The sequence below is a fragment of the Pseudophryne corroboree genome, chromosome 4 (assembly GCF_028390025.1).
Source record: "Pseudophryne corroboree isolate aPseCor3 chromosome 4, aPseCor3.hap2, whole genome shotgun sequence".
NCBI classification, from domain to species: domain Eukaryota; kingdom Metazoa; phylum Chordata; class Amphibia; order Anura; family Myobatrachidae; genus Pseudophryne; species Pseudophryne corroboree.
Genome location: NC_086447.1, coordinates 671,042,880 through 671,064,358, shown reverse-complemented (window position 1 = coordinate 671,064,358; position 21,479 = coordinate 671,042,880). Strand labels below are relative to the sequence as shown.

At 43.2% G+C, this 21,479-nt stretch overlaps 1 protein-coding gene across 5 annotated transcripts in view; it reads right to left on the bottom strand.

Annotated features, from left to right (window-relative positions):
• The window catches only part of ADGRG6 (adhesion G protein-coupled receptor G6), a 286,483-nt gene that overhangs the window by 92,234 nt on the left and 172,770 nt on the right, over positions 1-21,479 (bottom strand). For all 5 annotated transcript variants that reach the window (XM_063917836.1, XM_063917838.1, XM_063917837.1 and 2 more), the window contains exon 5: positions 10,339-10,407. In XM_063917836.1, coding sequence (XP_063773906.1) covers positions 10,339-10,407 — 69 coding nt within the window. The remainder of the gene's footprint in view (positions 1-10,338; positions 10,408-21,479) is intronic.

Genomic DNA, 21,479 nt, shown 5'->3' with positions numbered 1-21,479 from the left:
CGCCCATCGCAGGGCAAGGCCGCCCAGCATGCTGACTGTCGCCTACCCCCCTTCATCAAGCAGAAATTAAGATTGTCTATTTCCGACGCATTTGTCTTGCTAAAAGAGCGTGAGCTCTAAAACGTTGACATAAGCAACTGTGTCAACCCTTTCTTTCAAGTCTCCTGAATGCCAGTCGCACACTGTCTCTCTCTCTCTCTCTCTCTCTCTCTCTCTCTCTATATATATATATATATATATATATATATAAACTCTCCACCTCGCGTACAAAAAAAAATAAAAATGTAATATCAACATGTGCAATTAAGAAAGCAACTTCTGTATAGCAACAGTATCAGTTGTGGTTTGTTAGTGCTGGTGCCCGCCATCATCACCATCATTGTGTATTTGGACTTGATCTCGGATACTCAGAAATTCTAAGGCTTGGACAAGCATAGGGACTTCTCTGTGAAAACCTGCATCTTTTCTCAATGACGTGAACGTGCCCTTGCTGCGCCTCCTCCCTCCCTTACTCATTCCATGAGTCCAGGCACAAATAGTCAGAAATGTCACACCTTATAATGCTGCATGAACACAGATGCATGCTGCCTGTTTTCTGCACATCCAGATAAGCTCAATGTAAAACTTATTGTGTCCTAAATGAATGGTGCAATTGAACTCCCATGTCTGCATCTTCAATAGACAATTCAGTTGCCATTACATATCATGTTTATCAGTGTTGTTATCCGGTATGTTCTAATGGTTCATGGAGCTGTAAAACTGATTGAATTGCAGTAGTCAGTGAGAATAATGAAAAAGAGTTATTTACAGTGGCTGTAATTATACTTGGTAATTGTTATATGAGGAAACCAGGATGAAGTACTGTGTAAATATTATCCTATTCTCCAACAGCAGGTTCAGTACACTGTCTATATACAACATATGGTTACATATGTGAGAGCTACTACGGAAGTCTGTCAGCTTTCCAATTTTTTTTTATAACTTGGTAGTAACAGATTATCTCAATGCAAATATTTTTATGTTCTTTCAAGTTCTGACGTATTACGGTATTTGATTTTAGATTAGGACTGACTTGTACTTACTTTTTTCAAGTATGATGATTGTTATGTCATCGGTTCAGGATATTCATTTATATATTCTTTACATAATAACACAGGACCTAATTCAGGGTTGATCGCAAAAGCAAAGTCTTTCTCTAATGGGCAAAAATAGGCACTTCAGGTGGGAAGACGTGCAGAGAGAGTTAGATTTGGGTGGGTTGTATTCAAACTGAAATCTAAAGTGTAGTGTAAAAATAAAGCAGCCAGTATTTACCCTGCACAGAAACAATATAACCCACCCAAATCTAACTCACATGTTACATCTGCCTCCCCTGCAGTGCACATGGTTTTGCTCATTAGAGAAAGATTTTGCTTTTGCAATTAACCCTGAATTAGGTCCATAATGTGCACAGCCGGACATCATGGATATCATGGAATTGAATTACCCACATACACACCCACATAAATATATTCTCTATCTTCATATTGTCACCTATGCTTATGATTGCCTTAATAGCCCTTTAATCAGGGACACCTGTGAATTACACAGGTTCTGTGGGTGATTAAAACCAGATAAAATACAGGCTTGAATTGAACCATCCACAGAAACTGTGTAATTCATAGGTGTCCCAGATTAAAGGAATATTATGGCAACCCTACCTATGCCGCAAGTACCAATGCTAGATTACATAAAATTTCCTAAACAAACATCAGAAGCATATTATATTTGCATGCATTTGCAACATGTGGATGACCGATCTGGTAATGTCGATTGGTCGGACAAGCTGGATCATCCCTCTGATTCAGTGTCAAACTGGGGCATGAAGGGCCCATCAGGGGACGAGGGGGGGGGGGGGGGGGTCTGTGGTAGGGGCCCATGTTTAGAGGTGTGGTGAGTCTACAGAGGGGTCAGCCACTACAGAGGCTTGGCTATGCATTAGAGAGCGTATAGTCTGGGCACCTTGATAAATATATAGGGGTATATTCAATTGAAGTCGAAAGCTGCCGTCTGTCGAAAAGACGTCAGTTTTTGACTTTTTTAGGTCGGAAGGGGTACCAACCCATTCAATGTAACCCCAAATTATTCGACAAGTCAAGGAATTCGACTTGTCAAAAAGCACGTGGATCGGTGGAATAGCTGCCGATCTGCGTGCTTGTGTCGAAAACGGGGCCAAAACCGACAGGTTTTTGCCCCCATTTCAACCATCTCAATTCGGCTTTCAAAAAAGTTGAAGTGAGATGCAGGAGCACAGATGGGGGAAGATCCGCGGGCAGAGGGGTAGAGCAGTGCCGGAGGAAATGGGAGAGCCGCGGGCAGAGGGGAAAAGCAGGGCCGGAGGAGACGAGGAGGACACAGGATAGCCGCGGGCAGACTGGGAGAGCAGCGCTGGAGGAGATGAGGAGGAGACGGTGGGAGCAGACAGAGGAGCGCAGCGCTATAGCAGCAGGCCGCGTAGCCGGAGGATGTCACAGCAGCCGCTCACAGCAGCGTCCACCCGGCTCTAGCAAGCGGAACCTTGCTTGCTGGAGCCGGGTGGACGCTGCAGTGAGTGGCGGCTGTGACATCCTCCGGCTTCGGTGCCCGCTGCTGTAGCGCTGCACTCCTCCGTCTGCCCGCGGCTCTCCTCCTCGTTTCCTCCGGCGCTGCTCTCCCCCTCTGCCCACATCTCAGCTCCTGCATCGCAATTCAACTTTTTTTAAAGTCGAATTGAGATTGCTTTGAATAGCCCAGGTCGGATCCATTCCTACAAATGAATGTCAGAATGGATCCGACTTCAATTGACTATACCCCATATAGTGTATACACTGCTTGTCCATGCATGATAATGTATCAGATTAATAACAGCAATGCACTGTACAAAATACACCATAGTCCATAAGTATATGTATAATGTATAATTTAAGTGCATAGTCTGGAACCTGATCCCTAGAGGAGGAGGTGGGGCCCAAGGAAGTGGGGCATACTTGCCTACCTGACCCTCTCCATGAGGGAGAAAATGCTCTGTTCCTGGACTTTCCTGGTAATGTATGATTGCCATCACCTGTGGTGAGCTAGTTAATTGATAAGAAAGGTGTTTCACCACAGGTGATGGCATTCATACATTACCAGGAAAGTCCAGGAACAGAGCATTTTCTCCCTCATGGAGAGGGTCAGGTAGGCAAGTAAGGAGTGGGGCTAGTCCAACCCTGCTCCAATTTGGTATTTATAAGAGTCATGCCGGCTGCACCGGGCCGGGGACGAGGAATGGACATTTCCCCTGTTAATTCACATGGAAGGAACGGATAAATGTCTCCTCCCTGGTGGAGGAGTTCCGATATCACAGCCAGTACACTGTGGGAGATCTTACAGTGCATGCCTGTGTTATCTGCAGTGTCAGATAAAATGCCTGTCAGTATGACAGGCATTTCATCTGTCTGTGTATGCTCACCTCAACATAGATATACAGATAATAGATAGATAGTGGCATTTGACATGTAGTGTGTAACTAGTGCCTTCACTTGCATTTGCGGAAAGGGGAGGTCAATGGAGGACACATGAGTGTGAGTAAACAGAATTGCCATTACCAAAAAAAAAGATGCTGCAGCACCACTGCCTATCCTGATTGCCATCAAGTGAGTAGCCAATAGGTTCAAGCCCAGACCATAGTTGCCTATCCTCCTGCATCCTGCGGGAGAATCCCGGTTCACTGTGGAGTCTCCCGCTGCCCCGGAAAATGAAATAATTATCTCGGATTCCCAACTTCCCCATCAAGAATTCGGACTGTGCATGCGTGACGCGAGTCCTGATGCAATGGGGACAGAGCCTGCATGAGAGGATGATGTAGGAAGCGGCATTGCCGTTGCAGGGGAGTAATGTACCTCCACACAGGACTGCCTTCCTTCCCAATCGCACGCACGCCCAGCCACCCCCCGCCTGCCACAATTACACGAGGCTGAAGTTAGCACAATTACGGAGAGGGGGAGAAGCACAGCACCTGGAGCTGGACTGCATCCTCCAGCACTCAGGTAGAGCCTCACACTCTCACACTGCCCAAGACAAGCCTGACACAGCCTGCACTGAAACTCCAGCCCACACTCAGCAAGCTTATTCACAGCCCCCGGGACCTGCATTCCACAGTACTATGTAATCTCGATCTCCCATTTTTGCCAGCACCCCCTCCCCCTCCTTTCTCTCCCTCCCTTCACTTATGGTCCACAGACTTGTCACTATCTGCTCAACCTTCCTCACCCCCACCATATGTCACAGCCTTTTGCCCTGTGTATGGTCTTATGTAAATTGTTACACCCTGGTTAGGTTTCATTTAGATTTAGTGCAGCTGCAGTTTGGCTTGTCCTGCTGTATAAATAATTAATGTAAAATACAACCAGTGGAGACAGACACTTAACCCCCTGCTGCACATGGCCATGGACAGACAGATTTCCTAGCAGGTTCATATTTACTATAGGTGAAATAATATTGATCTGTGAAGTTTCAGGCACTTGAATGTAAGCTTGTCTATTGGGGTCCCTATAGAATACCGGCAGCGAGTTTCCTTGCGTGCGCGGGTGGGGAGGGGGTGAGAATTAGGGGCGGGAATCGGATGCCGTCCATTGGCATAATGCCGGCTGTTCGGATTCCGGTGTCTGTCTCCTGAACGCCGGGATCCCGACTGTCAGCATTTTGACTGCATCCCCTCTATAGATCTTGCATCTATATAGAGGGGGCTGTTTAATAGAAACGTGATGCAATTGCAACCAAGTCCAACACAGGGGTCTAGACTGCAACCCAAAATCATAGATTCCAACCGTGTTTTGTTGGAGTCCCCCTACAGCTCCCGGATTCCCTCCTGTCAGCATTTGGGCCTTCGGTCTGTGATGGTGGTATATAGGGAATGGAGTCAGAAGGGGTCAAATGTATCTAAAGTAAGAAGATTTCCCCCTGCCGTGTAATTTAGCTGTGATGTCGGTGTGTAGCCCTGCTGTGTAATGTACATTAGCTGTGATGTCGGCGTGTGGTCCTGCTGGGTAATATAGGTGTAATGTCGGCGTGTAGCACTGCTGGGTGATGTAGCTGTGAGGTTGGTGTGTAGCCTCGCCATGTAATGTAGCTGTGATGTCGGCGTGTAGCCCTGATGTGTTATGTAGCTGTGATGTCAGCATGTAGCACTGCTGTGTGACGTAGGTTTGATGTCAGCGTGTAGTCCTGCTGAGTAATGTAGCTGTGATGCCGGCATGTAGCATTGCTGTGTAATGTACAGTAGCTGTGATGTCGGCGTATAGCACTGCTGTGTAATGCAGGTGTGATGTGGGTGTGTAGCCCTGCTGTGTAATGTAGGTGTGATGTCAGTGTGTAGCCTTGCTGTGTAATGTAGGTGTGATGTCGGCGTGTAGTCCTGCTGGGTAATGTAGCTGTGATGTCGGCGAGTAGCCTTGCTGGGTAATGCAGCTGTGATGTCAGCGTGTAGTCCTGCTGGGTAATGTAGGTGTGATGTCGGCGTGTAGCCCTTCTGGGTAATGTAGGTGTGATGTCGGTGTGTATCCTTGCTGTGTAATGTACCTGTGATGTCGGCGTGTAGTCCTGCTGGGTAATGTAGCTGTGATGTCGGCCTGTAGCCTTGCTGTGTAATGTAGGTGTGATGTCGGCATGTTGCCTTGCTGTGTAATGTAGGTGTGATGTTGGCGTGTAGCATTGCTGTGTAATGTATGTGTGATGTCGGCATGTAGCCTTGCTGTGTAATGTAGGTGTGATGTTGGCGAGAAGCCTTGCTGTGTAATGTAGGTGTGATGTTGGCGAGTAGCCTTGCTGTGTAATGTAGGTGTGATGTCGGTGCCTTGTTGTTTGATAGCTGTGAAGTGAATCCTGAGGCATTGTGAAGGTAATTACTTACTTGTCCTTGAATTACTCTTATCATCACTTTCACTTATTGTTGTGAAGTGACTAATTGATACATTCAAAAGGAATTGTTCACAGTACCACATTTTATATTATTCATTGATATCTGTTGGTGAAGCTAAACCGATATCTTGTCTAGTTCAACGGCATAATAATCTGATTATGATATTGAAATTCATAAATATTGATATCTGATTATAACCCCTGATGAAGTCCTAACGGACGAAACGCATTGGGTTTCTTCATACATGTGGATTAGATCATACATCTGGAAAATCTGATTGAAGATTAGATATCTTATGCAACAGTTGATATCATCAGAATATAATTCTCCAATTTATTGTTAAACAACATGTTCTTGTTGATGTGATGTATATGATCTTAAAGGAATTTTTATTGATGTTACAAACATTCACAACAGTATTTAAGATTTATCACTAATTTTATGAATAAACAATTTTTAATATAAATGTTTTGATTTTCTGAGGTGGTTCAGCTCCCATGAGAATTCTGTTTCTTCTTTCATTCTATCTTCCGTACCTATTCTGACAGGAGGTATTTCTCAGTGGTCCAAGCTCTTCTCAATTCAGCGCACTAGAGGGTCTTAATTGTTTATACATAGCTGTTTGTGGTGCCGCCGCTGGACGGCTGTAGTAGAGGCCAGCTACTTGTCACAGAGTTATATGGCGTGGTATCCGGGCAGCGCTACAACTTCCTGTCTGTTCGCTCCGCCCCTCTCAGCATGCAAAAACAGGCAGACACTACACTGTCCGCCTACTTCTGTAACAGTGCAAATTTTTTATTATTATTATTATTAATAAGTTTCTTCTTATATAGCGCAGCATATTCTGTTGCACTTTACAAACAGTGATAGAACAAAGCTGGGTAATTACAAAGCAGTAGGAACAGGGCCGGCTCTATCATTAGGCAGCTTTAGGCAACTGCCTAGGACGCTATGATCTGGGGGGTCTGCTTATCATAAAATTAAGGATAACTGTGAGAGATGCATCCTTGTTTAACTTAATGCAGACTAATGCGTTTGAACTTCTAAGTTGTCACCGCCAGACTTTCACTTGAGGGGCTGGATAGTAGTTACTGGTGTGTGGTTTGGGAATGAAGGAGGGGGCAGCATGCTGAAATTTTGCCTAGGGCGTCGAGAAACCTTGCAACGGCCCTGAATGTAGCTGTGATGTCGGCGAGTAGTCCTGCTGGGTAATATGGTGTGATGTTGGCGTGTAGCATGGCTGGGTAATGTAGGTGTGATGCTGGCATGTAGCACTGCCGTGTAATGTAGGTGCGATATCAGTGTGTACCATGTACTGAGCTTTGTACTTTAGTTTTCACCTGCCACTGCAGGACACACCCCTAAGTGACAGTAGATACGCCCAAAGGTGGAGATAGACATGCCCCTTAGGTAGAATGTGACACGCCCTCTCAACGGCACATCGCGGGCATTAGAATGCAATCTATAATCTCCCTGAAACTACTTTTCAAAAGTAAGCAAGTATAGGCCAGACCCATGTACAAGCTTTTATTATCAAGAAAATCTCTAACACAAAGAATGATGCGAGTGTGATGTTAAACCATTGACTATAGTAGAAATAATAAAAAAAGAAGCTCGGAATGTTTGAGTCTGCCCTTCCCTGCTACAGCTATTGAGATAAATTGTGTTTGCCTTGCTGTCAAAATACAGGTCTCTTTTTATCTCACCTACAACAATTACTTTGACAAAGAAAACATTCCATTACATCAAACATCCACCAGGCAGCAATAGTCTGTCTGCAGTACACCAGCTGTAAAAATAAAACATAACCCTGGTGACACCAAATAATGGGAGAGGAAAGCTAAAGGTCTTAAAGCAAATCTGTATGAAAGGTCATAATTCCATTGTGATGCATTTTAATAATTGCAGTGTGTAGTACTGATCTAAGCTTTTTTGCCCTATGTGTTTTGACTGTTGCTGAATATGACAAATCCAGCAGCTTTGCTTCATGAGAAAAGGCGCACTGTTGGCCCAATTCTCCCAACATGACCCATTCCCGGAGGGACAAATGCTATGTTCCTGGACTTCCCTTTTCATTTATTATTGACGTCCCCTATGTTGAACTAGTTAGTTGACGAGAAAGGTGTTTCACCGCAGGTGATTGCAATCAGACTGTAAGTCCAGAAACCGAGCATTTTGTCCCTCCTGGAATAGGTCATGTTGGGAGGTATGCAATCCTATATAATGAAAGGCTAATGCTGCTCCTCACCTCTGTTATGTGCACTGGTGGCCACTAGAGGGCAACCCGATGAACCAAATGACTCCTTTGTGTGCCGCAAGCTGCCACAGGTGAAAGCAAAAGTGATACTGCAGTGAGATGTTACAGACTCCTAATCTGCTGCTGCGAATATTCAGTAATATTGATCTGACATATAAAGAGAGAGGGCTGGTGGGAGAGGAAGTGGGGGTAGGGGAATATAGGGACTGGGGGGCTAGAGAGTGGGGTAGGGGCAGTTGGGACTGGGGAAGGAAGAAAGAGGGCAGGAGGTTGAGGCAAATCTCTATCCCATCTCCATATACTATGCTGGAATCCCAGGCTTCTTCCCATCCTGGAAGAACAATTAGCAGCAGTAACCAGGAAATGGATGCAGGAACCACCATATGGTCCCGCAGCGCTCAGAGCAGAGGATTCGGGGACAAGTGTGGCGACTTATCGGCAGGGGGAGAAGCAGAGGAGGACTTACCACAAGGCATGTGTATAGGTGATTGGGACCTGCCTGCTACAATCAGTGGGGTCACTGATATATAATCCATACAGTCACACTGACTGAGGAGTGTAATAATGGGTATTATAAAATGCTGATATAAAATGCAGTCAGTGAGTGGATGTGGTGGCAATCAGTGAAAGGGGAAAGTAATATACTGTCACAGAATATAAGGAGGAAAAACAACAAACGATTTAAAAGGCATATATCAGGAACGAAAATATCATGCTATGGATTGCTTGAGGTTAGAGGTCACTGTTGGAGCTGTAGATGATGCAGGTGAGGAGTTAGATAACCGGCTCAGCTGTTTATATATATACTGTGTACTGGTGGAGGGGTGGCGTCCTGTGCTCCCCCACCCCGCACAGGCCATGCTCAGACCCCTCCAGCCAGCTGCTGGTGGCTACTGACCTCCTCAACCTCCAGACTGGCTGGTAGCTGTGCGTGGACTGGTGAGCTTACACATGTCAGTACTGGCGTATATAGTGAAGCATCATTATAGCCTACAGATATACAGTACAGCATCTATATACACTGTGTATAGATAGATAGATAGATAGATAGATAGATAGATAGATAGATAGATAGATAGATATGGGATATGATGGATATAAATGTAGACACGCATTATTTCTGATTTCACCTCGACTTGGGGACGTTGCTGCATTCTTGGTACCCTGTGACTTTGTTTAAATGTAGACCTCAAGGGCCTTACAAGTGGCTTCAGGGACATGTACAGTGAGCTCCAGCAGCCCGGGTAGTTTCCAGTGGGAGAACATGGTATTGCTTGGCCCAATTGAAAAATTTGGGATACAAGGATAAAAAGTGAGACTCAAGAACGGATCGTCCAGTATTGTTGGGACCCCACTCCTCCGCTTCCCATAGTAGTGGCATAAGGTTCTGTACATGCTTCTATAAACCATTTGCTGCCCAGATGCAACAGGTGGTTACTTCCTGTGCCTCTGTAGGTCTTACCCTGCTCACACTGTCAGTCACCACACTACAGCGAAAGAGTGTTGGTGACTTTTTCCAATCCAAAGGGCTGTTCTGGTAGGAAGAATCAAGTTTGAAGCCAGGAGCTGAGATGAGAACCTCATCTGTGGTGCCTTTAGGCCTGTGATCTTACTACATGCAGCCCTTCAGAAAGTGCTTCTTATTTGTCACAGTTATTCTGACAACAAATTAGCACAAAGCATAAACAGGTCCTACAGAATACAGGACTTCATAGATTATCATAAAGTCATTGTCACATTGGCATTCTGAGTTTACATAATGGAATATAGTACACACAGTCCTGGGTGGTACACATATTATAATGACCAGTATTGCTTTAAAGTACACTTATAAAGCAATAGAAATTCTTTCTGCAGCTACTACTCAGTATATCATACCAATACATTATGCTCCTCATAAAAAAATATTCTGCCACCAAACCCCATAAAGAAATATTAATTATAGTTGCTCAACACAATCTGAAATATAAAAAATTACTATGAATTAATATGTCTCAACCCATAAAGAAACATCACATATGTCAATGTATAATATAAACTATCTGTTAAATAAAACTTTTTAGTTTTGTTTTCACTGAAGATAAGCATACTACATATGTTGTATCTACCTACATACATACATAGTATAAACAGGTAAAACTTGGTTATCATGGTATATTTCTACCTTGACAAACACCTGCCAGCTTCTCACAGGTAGTTGGCTCAGACATAGGGGTTGTTGGCAAAGAAGTACCTGCAAGAGAAAAAAATATATAAATATACCTTGTCAGAGTAATCTTCTGATATATTAGTAGATAATAATATAATGTCTTCATAAATTGAAGAATGGAAACTAACGCGTTTCATCTTCATCAAGCTGAATTTTTTATGAAGTTTTGCTGCCAAAGACGAAGCTCATTAGAATTTCTGTACCTGTACTTCTCCTAATTGACAGATAAGCTCATATTTTTTAAAATCTTGTACAGGTGTTTTTTACCATTTGTATGCCACTGAGGAATTAAAACTCTATTTTTAAACCTTTTAATATCCCTGACTGTGGATTCTTAATTGTGGGACAAGCTTGTTCCTAAAAAATGGTAATTTCCAGGTCTGTTTTACAATAAGCTTTCGGTGTTAAAAAATGGTACACATTACATTATGTTGCATTTCTTCTTTTATATTCCATATCTCATGACTTTAATGGAGGTCACATGGCCGAAGATATCATTACCAGATAAGTAGTGTCTTAATTATCAATAACCACTTGATATCCTATATAATTGCCCAGATCTGTGACTCTGTGCCTGTGTGTATAACGCTGGGCGTGGCTAGGAGCTCTCATTGGGTTAGCAGCATGTCTATCACACCCAGTCCACAGCTGATTGGGTGAGAAGCGCCCTCCCACACAGGTTACATACAATGGGAGGCTTTGCTCTTTGGCTGCTGTGTGTTTCCAGAGCAGGATTAACAATGGGGCTGATGGAGCTGCAGCTCCAGGTCCACACACCAAAATAGGCCCACTGTATCTGCAGCAACATACCCTCCAACAATTTACACATAAAAATCGGTACAAATTCAAAAGGGGGCATGGCTAGGGGTAAAGTGACGTGGCCACGCCCCTTTTCCTATACTTTCAATGGAAGTTTGGAAAGCCAAAAATCAGTACAGACCATAGAAAAAGGTACTGTACCTGCCAAAAAGGTACAATTTGAGGATATGCCACTGCACCAGCAGCAAGTCTCTGCGCTGTAGATAGGGGGGGGGAAAACTTTTATTGCAGCGTCCTATGTCCTGCTGCCAGTCCGCCTGCCCCCTCCGGAAGCAAGAATCCCCACTCCCTAGCCACAGGGCAGGTGGAACAATAGCTGCTGCGGCCACCGGCATAGATGTGCATGAAAGCGGCGCAGCGGAAGGCTTTCATAGCCCTCCCTGCGCTGCATATTCTCTGAGCCCAAGGCCTCCTCTGCACGTGATGTCACAGAAGTGCCTCCCCACCACAGCCATGCCTAGATCCCCAGAGGCCCTGACTCCACTACACAGCACCTGGGCTGGTGGCCTGGAAGCCCCGAGATGGCTAATGTAACAAATACAGTGGGTGATATCGCAAAGGGTAATGTCTGGACGCTGAATCGATGTTAAAGGTGACAGTGCTGTGCAGTGTCGTGGGTGTGCAGTGTCACTGACACTGCACAGCACTCACCTTTTACATTGATTCAGCCAGTCAGTTAGTTCTGCCAGCCAGTCACTATTGCTAGCGCCAGTGTCCCAACACGCCGCATTACAGGGAAGTAGATGCACTAAATAAACTACAGCTCCCAGCAGCCCTTAGCGCCGAAGCATTCCGGCGCTAAGGGCTGCTAGGAGATGTAGTTTATTGAGCGCATGTTCTTCCCTGTAATGCGGCGCGTTGGGACACCGGCATTAACAATAGTGACTGGTTTCTTGGCTGCTGTGCGAGTCTCTCGGAGAGCCACTGCCAAAGGGAGGACAGCAGCTTAGCTGCTTCCAGGAGAAGCAGGAGAAGCATTACCCACCCCTCCCACACTCGCAGTACCTCCGGGCCCCATCCACGGCACCCCCACACAGCCCCTCCACCATCTGCAGTGGCTCCAAACCTCCTCCTCCACCAACAGCACCCCCACACCAGCCCCTCCCCCACCCGCGACACCACCGCAACTACCCCTCCCCACCCATGTCACCCCCACAATCGCTCCTCCCCCACACACGGTGGCTCCAGACCTCCTCCCCCACCCATGGCACCACTGCACCACCCCTCCCCCACCCGTGGCACCCCCGCAAATTGCAGCTCCCCCACCTGCGTCTCCCCTGGACCCCCTCCCCCATCCACGTCTCCCTCGCACCTGCCACTCCTCCAACCACAGCACCTACTAGGTGATTCATCAGACCTTGCGTGCGCTGTTCACTCCGTTGCAAGGGGCTACGACCCATTATCATCATATATATATATATATATATATATATATAAAAAAGGCAAAAAAAGTAGATTGACTGACTGATTGACTCATCACAAAATCTCTTAAACCACAAGGCCTACAATCTTGAAACTTGGCAGGTAGCTTCTCCTTAGGTCCCAGGTCCTTGTTAAGAACTGGTTTTACAAATATCACTGCCTATCCATGGAAATCACCAAAAATGTATGTGTATGTATCTATGTATGTATGTATGTATGTATGTGTGTGTATATGTATATGTATATGTATATGTATGATTCAGCATAACTCCAAAATGCCTGCAGCAATTTACACCAAACTTGGTACACATATGACTCACAATCTGGGAACAAACACTGTTGGGGTAACACACCCCTAGCACCCCTAGGGATGAGACAGCACAGAGTATTTCAGCAGACAGCATACATTTGAAATGCCTGGACCAATATACATCAAACTTGATACACATATGACTTACAATCAGGGAACAAACACTGTGGGGTATTGACACCCCTAGAAGCCTTAGGGGTGGGCCAGCAGCACAGACTATATTAGGACATGTATGATATGTCAGTGACGACAGGGCTTCATGTGACAGTGACATGATGTGAGGAGGGGAATGGAGGTAGCAGGAAGCCACATGCTGAGAGTCATATAGTGGGAGGAGCAGGGTCCCCAGCAGCATAGAGTATATTAGGAGATACATTATATGTCAGGCAGGACAGGGCTGCATGTGACATGGGCAGTGACATGATGTCAGGAGGGGAATGGAGGTAGCACGAATCCACACACTGATAGTTATATAGTGGAAGTAGCAGGGTCCCCCAGCAGAACAGAGTATATCAGGAGATACATAATGTACTGCGCTATATAAGAAACTGTAAATAAACTGATCATTTCACAGGAGCACTGACATGATGTGAGGAGGGGATTGGAGGCAGCAAGAAGCTGCAGACTGATAGTTATTTAGTGGGAAGAGCAAGGTCCCTTGGGGGAATAAAAAGGGTTCCGGCCACTACACGAGGTGGGTCAGGGAAGTAAGATATGCCTATATAGTAGATCTCCAACCAATGTTGATTAACGAACGACTATAATTCTAATTTACCATCCTCATCCCATAGTGAAGCATGGGTATTCAGCTAGTATATATATATATATATATATATATATATATATACTGTGTATATATATATATATATATATATATATATAATGTATTTTTTTGTTTTGTATTTTAAACACTCAGGTGCTCCATTTTTTCTTAATTTCATATGTTCGTGTTGCTATGTGAGTTCCAACACATACCAAGCTGATTAAAGAGCTGCCTCTCATCTAGCTAATGATGACTGTTTTAACAGTATTAAGTGCACAAAACACTCCTGTATTATTATTCTGTGTTAAACTAGAACCATAGATATATAGATATAAAGATACACCTATCTATATGTATCTAAAAGTTAATAAACAAAGGGTGCCTGATAGTGCATGAATATGTTTTAGGAATTTATTCCAACAGGTTCCACACATAAAGATAAAATGACATATCACAGGCGGCGGTTCAACCACTGTATCACCATTTATATGAGTGACTTTAGATGGACTGCATTCAGCGCTGTCTGCTGGCAACTCCAATCACACTGCTCACTCTTTTCATGCTAGGCCACAACCCAACATGTTTCGTCACACTGGATTTCATCTAAATGTGTGTGTGTGTGTGTGTGTGTGTGTGTGTGTGTGTGTGTGTGTATGTATATATATATATATATATATATATATATATACAAAATGGTCAATTTGACCAGAGAGAGGGCACTCACCAGAGTGTAAAGAGTTCCATGTAGTTTTATTGGGTCATCAGTGTCGTAAACATAGTCGATGTTTCAACCCACACAGGGGTCTTTTACAGGACAGACATTAGGGACATCATACCACTTGGCCTGCATGCTGGTATGATGTCCAAGATGTCTGTCCTGACAAAGACCCCTGCATGGGTCAGAATGTTGACTATGTTTATGACACTGATGACCCAATAAAACTACATTGAACTTTTTATACTCTGGTGGATGCCCTCTCTCTTGTCAAATTGACCATTTTGGATCTATATGTGGATCATACTATTGTTACCTTTGCGGAGCACCCCACAGATGAAATACATTGCTGCGGACTATACAAGAATAATATATATATATATATATATATATATATATATATATATACTGTATATAAATAAACAATGTAAAATATACAGATAGCATTTATTTACAATTCCACACAGGAAACACATATACATAAATATATAATCACATAGGGAATAATTCCAGTTGAATAGGGCAGATTGTTTTGCCAAGCAGATGTTCAAATGACGATGTCATGATCCAGGCTATTTCAAGTAGAAATATGCCTGTTAAAATCAATGTATGTGATATCAATATTCTAATCGATGTATCAATGTACCAGTTATAACTGTCTTTGCATGTCAAATGGTTGAAGCTTGATTGATGTGCTGGCATTTCTTTATAGCCACAGAACTCAGAGACACACTGGTGTGAAATTCCTCCTGACAAGAGCTAGTTTTAGTACCCCAGAATCAAAACTGAGATCTTAAAGTAAATGCAGGTCAGGACTGAAATGTGTTTTCTCAAATGGCTTGTTTATCTCCCAACAGGTTGTTTCCTGACCCCAGGGGGTCACCAAAGAGACCAGAAAGACATGCTGGCTAGGGAAGGTGATTAAAAACTTCTTTCAGCCAGCTATAACAGTGTCTTAGTATGATTGATAAATCTGATTGCCCAGCTTCAAAAGGAATGGGAACAGTAATTAGCCAGCCCCTGTGTATATGACCAAGAGACCACATGTCACAGTTGTGTTTACACAAGAACTATGGCCAGAGCTTCAAAGGCTATTTAGAAAATAAGGCCATTCGCCCCTAAACGAGTGTCTGGAAAGCCCAGTATGAGCTGATATTCAATACCTTCTCTTGCTTTGGAAGGGTTAAAAACAACTCTCCAGGGCGAGGGGGGCTGAACAGGCAACCTGAGTTTTAAATAGGAGAAACACAGGCTGCAAATCATGCATTATCAATGAGGCGAGTCAGGAGAAGCATCCTGGCTCTGTAATGTCCCGAATATCTGAAGAGGCCTCACTTCATCCCATCGTTCCACTCTGCATGTGCTAGGATCAGTGGGTTTTTATCTCCCTATTTTTATGGAAATTGTCTTTTCTGATATGACTTGGAATTTTTAGCATTATATTCTTTCTTTTTTCTGTAATATAAGCTTTGAAGTGTTTTACTTAAATTAAATAATCAATTTTAGCACTGGTTTTCTGTTGTGTATCCAACCTAACTCTCTGAAAGAGGCGTTATCAAAATATTAATAATTCTGGGTGCAGGCAAAAGCCATAAGTTTGCCTTGGGTCATACCCTAAACGTTTGTACTTTGGCTGGTGGCAGTGACCATGTTGAAATTAACGCACGCGCTCAGGTATCCAGTAATGGTGTCATGTGGCAGGGATTCACAGATTGGCATATCTGGGGAATCACCGATCCTAGGATCGTAACAGTTGATATAGTTATCAAGAAGACACAGAATCCAATGCGTTTCATCCCATAGGACTTCTTCAGGGGTAAGTATCTAAATAATAAATAAAGTAACTAAGTACAAATGATATTGACTAAAACAAATAATAAAAACCATTCATTATTGACAATGATTAAAAGACATGGATACATACCAATACTCATGGAAAACATGATGTACAGAGAAATGTCACTAAAAGTGCCGGTTTGAAACAATCTGAAAGCTGACACATGATTTATATATTATAAGAGTCTGTTTAACAAAAAAATACAAAAAGAGGGAGAGCAGGTGTGACAAGATATACATACCATATAGATTTTCCCATACACAATTAATAAAAACATAAATTAAAATTGAATAGATGCTTCTTTCATAAAATGATCCTTAGAAGGAACTGCTATATATGATAACCAACGAATATATTGGGCCTACAAAAAAGGAGGATGGGAGGATGGGGGACTATTAGAAGGGTCATACTAATATGTTATGGAAATAATAGTGGAAACCATTATGGATGGTTATACATACCAAGAAAATGCGTAAACGTAAGGAACACTACTGAACTTATATTAGTTCCACTAGATGGTACAATGGCATTCACTGAACCAGCAAAAAGGTGATCTGTAGAGATTTATATGCAACAATTAAAAAACTGACTAATGAACACGAAATATCCAAATCTTAAAAAATATATATACATTGTTCATTAGGTTATAATGTTCCTTATGGTTTAAGGACTAAATTCAACATATGCAATATTAAATAATAGAGAGTAAAACATTACATCCAGTATTATAACGATGAGGCTTAGAAGATAAAGGAACATTACATCCAGTATTATAACGATGGAGCTTAGAAGATAAAGGAAGATACACCACAGTACATATTTATGTAAAGTGACCATAAGGCACCAAAATAGGGATCTTAATCTTAATATATATACATATATATATGTGTATAAAATGCCTTTTTTATATAGATATGCTAGGAGTTCCGCACCGCCTATGTATTTATAAAATGATATAAAACTTATACAATAAACTAATACAACGGTATGTCATACCGCCACTTTAAGCACTGAACTGTTTTGTTTTTGTTTTGTTGTTTTTTTTCAACAACAGCGGAGTCTCTTTCTGAGTGCCAAACACTGTTGCTAGCAGTGATCGGGGAGCCCACGAAACCACACAGCCCAACCCCAACAGACACTCAGGATGCTGTCACGCTGCTAACAGCAGCTCAGTGTATCGGGCATGTATTAAGGTCACATGATGCACTATGCGCCACCCAGAAGTTCCATGGACAGACTACAGGAAGAAGCTGACCAGCTACTTCCACAGGGATAATGAAGAGAGGTGGAGCCAATCGCTGGAGGAGGAGTGGAAGGTGAGTCTCCGTTAGAGGAGGGGGTGTGCTGTGAAAGTTTCATGAAGCTGAAGCCCACATCATCTCACCAAGCTACGGATGACTCCTGATGGGACCTAAGCCCCAGTGGATGCATATTCCAATGACGCACCACTTGACACGGGTCCCTATGGGAGTATAGTTACCCTAGAGCCCTTGAGCACCCATTAACACCTGCAGCACCTTACAAGCAGAACAGGTACCCATATTCAATGTATCAGGTGTGCAGGACAGGAAACCGAAGGTGACACATAAACAGTAGCAGCATGTGTGTACCGTATGCGGGGGGCAAGGGGGACACACGCATCATGGGAAGGAAAAATTGGCAGTCTCAGTTTGTCAGTATGTTAGTGTCAGTGTGCCTCACCACCCCTGTGTGCCTCACCACCCCTGTCATCTTATGGACATGCCCCGTTGTGAGTGGCCATGCCCATTTTCTGGCACGTGCAACAGTACACACTAGACTGGACACTAAATCCCTTTAAATTTTTCTTACAACCTTTTCAAAATTCCAACTTTGACCACTGTATATAACCATATGTATGTATGGTTTACACATTGGTTGCTAGGCAGTGCTGGAATTGATGGGAGCACATAGGGGCATCTGTCGCTAGATTGTGACATCATCCATGTTTAGCGTGTAGAACAGCTGGCCGGTACTTTGTTTCACTGGGTGGTGAGATTATAAAGGTAAGTGCTTTATATTGATGTGGTTGTCCTGACGAAAAGTATGTAAAACAGGTTGAGTATCCCATATCCAAATATTCCAAAATACGGAATATTCCGAACTACGGAATTTTTTTTAGTGAGAGTGAAATAGTGAAACCTTTGTTTTCTGATGGCTCAATGTACACAAACTTTGTTTAATACACAAAGTTATTAAAAATATTGTATTAAATGACCTTCAGTCTGTGTATATAAGGTGTATATGAAACATAAATGAATTGTGTGAATGTACACACACTTTGTTTAATGCACAAAGTTATTAAAAATATTAGCTAAAATGACCTTCAGGCTGTGTGTATAAGGTGTATATGAAACATAAATGCATTCTGTGCTTAGACTTAGGTCCCATCGCCATGATATCTCATTATGGTATGCAATTATTCCAAAATACGGAAAAATCCGATATCCAAAAGGCTTCTGGTCCCAAGCATTTTGGATAAGGGATACTCAACCTGTATACAAAACTTTGACGAGAAGACAGGTGTTTGACTCGTGACGCTGCTGTCTAAAGTTCTGTGACATATATATATTTAAGTATGTATAGTTGTTCTTCATAGGCTACTGCATGGCTTGATGGATCTGGACTAAACTTGGTACACATACCCGTCTTTATCCAATTTAAAATACTGGGGGGCTTTATACTAAAAACATTCACCCCTGTCGGGCCAGGGCTATATAACTTGTATATATAAAATTCATTGTTCTGTTTGTTTGTCTGTCCAGTTATGCATTTAAACACCCCTGCACCTATTGGGATGAAACCAATGTAAGGTGGTCTAGCTGGATCCTAGCCAGGTTTTAGGGGGGTTAAGGTCCCGGTCGGACCTCATGGTAGAATGCGCCAGGCAGAACTTTCACTTGGGGAGCATGTTCTGTGACTTCCACTAGATGGATTTGGAAGAAAACTTCACAGCATGCTAACACTGAATCTCAAAAGGCATACTAGGGCATTGGGGTCCCAACTAAACCTCCCATTGGTGTATGCTGGCCAGAACTATGACCCAGGGAGCATGCTCTGGGCCTGTAACTGGATGGATTTTGAAGAAAACTTCTCGCAGTGGAAACATTGCATTCCTGAAGGCATACTAGGGGGATGGGGGTGGTCGGACCTCACTGCAGAATGTGCAGAGGAGACCTGTGACCCAGGGAGCCTATTACACGCTTTCTACTGGATGGATTTGGAAGAAAACTTCACAAAGTAGTAACATTGGATCCCAGAACACATACTAGGGGATTGGGATCTTTTGATGTCATGGCAGGATGCGCCAGGCAGACCTTTGACTCGGGGAGCCTGTTCTGGGCCTGTCACTGTATGGATTTGGAATAAAATTTCACAGAGTGGTAACATTGGATCTTAGAAGACATAGTAGGGAGTTGGAGTCCCAGTCGGACCTTCCACTGGTGTAGGATAGGCAGAACTCTGACACATGGCACCTGTTCTGGCCTTCCACTGGGTAGATTTTGAGGAAAATTTCAGAGAGTGGTAACAATGGATCCCAGAAGACATACTATGGGTTTGGGGGTCCACTTCACAGAGTAGTAACATTGGATCCCAGAAGACATACTAGGGAGTTGAGATCCCAGTCGGACCTCCCATTGGTGTACGCTGACCAGAACTTTGACACAGGTAGCATGTTCTGGGCTTTCCACTGGATGTATTTGGATGACAACTTTAATAAACTGTAATAACTGACAGGAATATCCATAATTCAATTACCTAAAATAACTGACTAAAATAACCATAAATCAATGAACTAAAATAATTGACAGAAATGGAGGTGGGAAGAAAAACTGAAAACAGAAAGAAAACTTTAAACCCATCTTGCAGTGAAAAAGTGATTATAAAAATGAACAGAAAGAAAAGTTGGGGATCAGGGCTGCTGGCGACATACCAAAAAAACAACAACAATGGGCAGCCACCTCATGGGTGTATTTTACTAAGCTGCTAATTATTTTTAATATGTTGACAGTTATATCCAACTCATTGATAACTTAATAACTGGAAAATGTAAACCCAGGCAAAGCCAGGTACTTTATCTAGTATAGATGTAGCCAATCTCAATGTGGCTATATCTAGGTGTGAATGCACCTTGTTTGCCACTATCGCATGCATACCCAGCATGCGTGTGCATCTTAGTTGCGCCCGCGCCCATTAAGAATGTACAACCAGGCGTGGGTGCGACAGGTTTTGTGTTTTGTTTTGGATCTGTATCTCCTTTGTGTTTAGGATCTGTATTGGTTTTGCCAAAGCCGCCCTTGCAGGTTTTGGTTTTGGATCTGTACTTAAAAAAAAAAAAACACACAGCTAAAATCACAGAACTTGGGGGTGTTTTTGTTCCTACAATATTATTAACCTCGATAACATTCATTTCCACTCATTTCCAGTCTATTCTGAACACCTCACAGCTTACAATATTGTTTCCATCCAGTTAGGCCAAAAGGTTGCACTGAGGTAGCTGGATGACTAAGCTAAGAGACAGAAGTGGGTGGCACAAACACCTGGCACATCTAGGAGTGGCACTGCAGTGGCAGACAGGTTATCAGTTTTATAAACTATGCCAAAAAAATGCTCCAAAGTGGATAAGGCAAAGAAAAGAGGTGCCAGATGGAATTGTCCTTGGGCTCTACCACCCACCCACCCTCCCTTATGGTGTATATTAAACAGGATATGCAGAGTTTAACAAACCAATCATTTCAGCGACATGGACTGTTACTTGTATCAGAAATTATTGGTTTGTTGGGACCCCCCACAAAATAAGGTGGCATTGGGCAGTGCACAAACTGGCTTTAGTTCTTTAGACAGGCACAATGTCATCATCAGCATTCGATTCCTTACCCCATCAGTGTGTATATCCTCTTCTTTACAGACTATTAATTCATCTAGAATCCACAATCACAGGTCCCTCTGTACTTTTTGGAGTTAACTGCAGGTAAAGATCTTTCTCGTAGAATTTGTAATTAATTTTGATGAACATCATCTTTTCCACATTTTGGGTAAGTAACCTCCTATGCCGATCGCTGACAAGGTTTGCGGCTGCGCTAAAAACTCTTTCTGAGTACACACTGGAGGGTGGGCAACTTAATTAAAACAAAGCCAGTTTGTGCAAGGGCCTCCAAATTGCCTCTTATTCCTGCAAGTATTGAAACTGACTGTCTGACATGGCTATTGG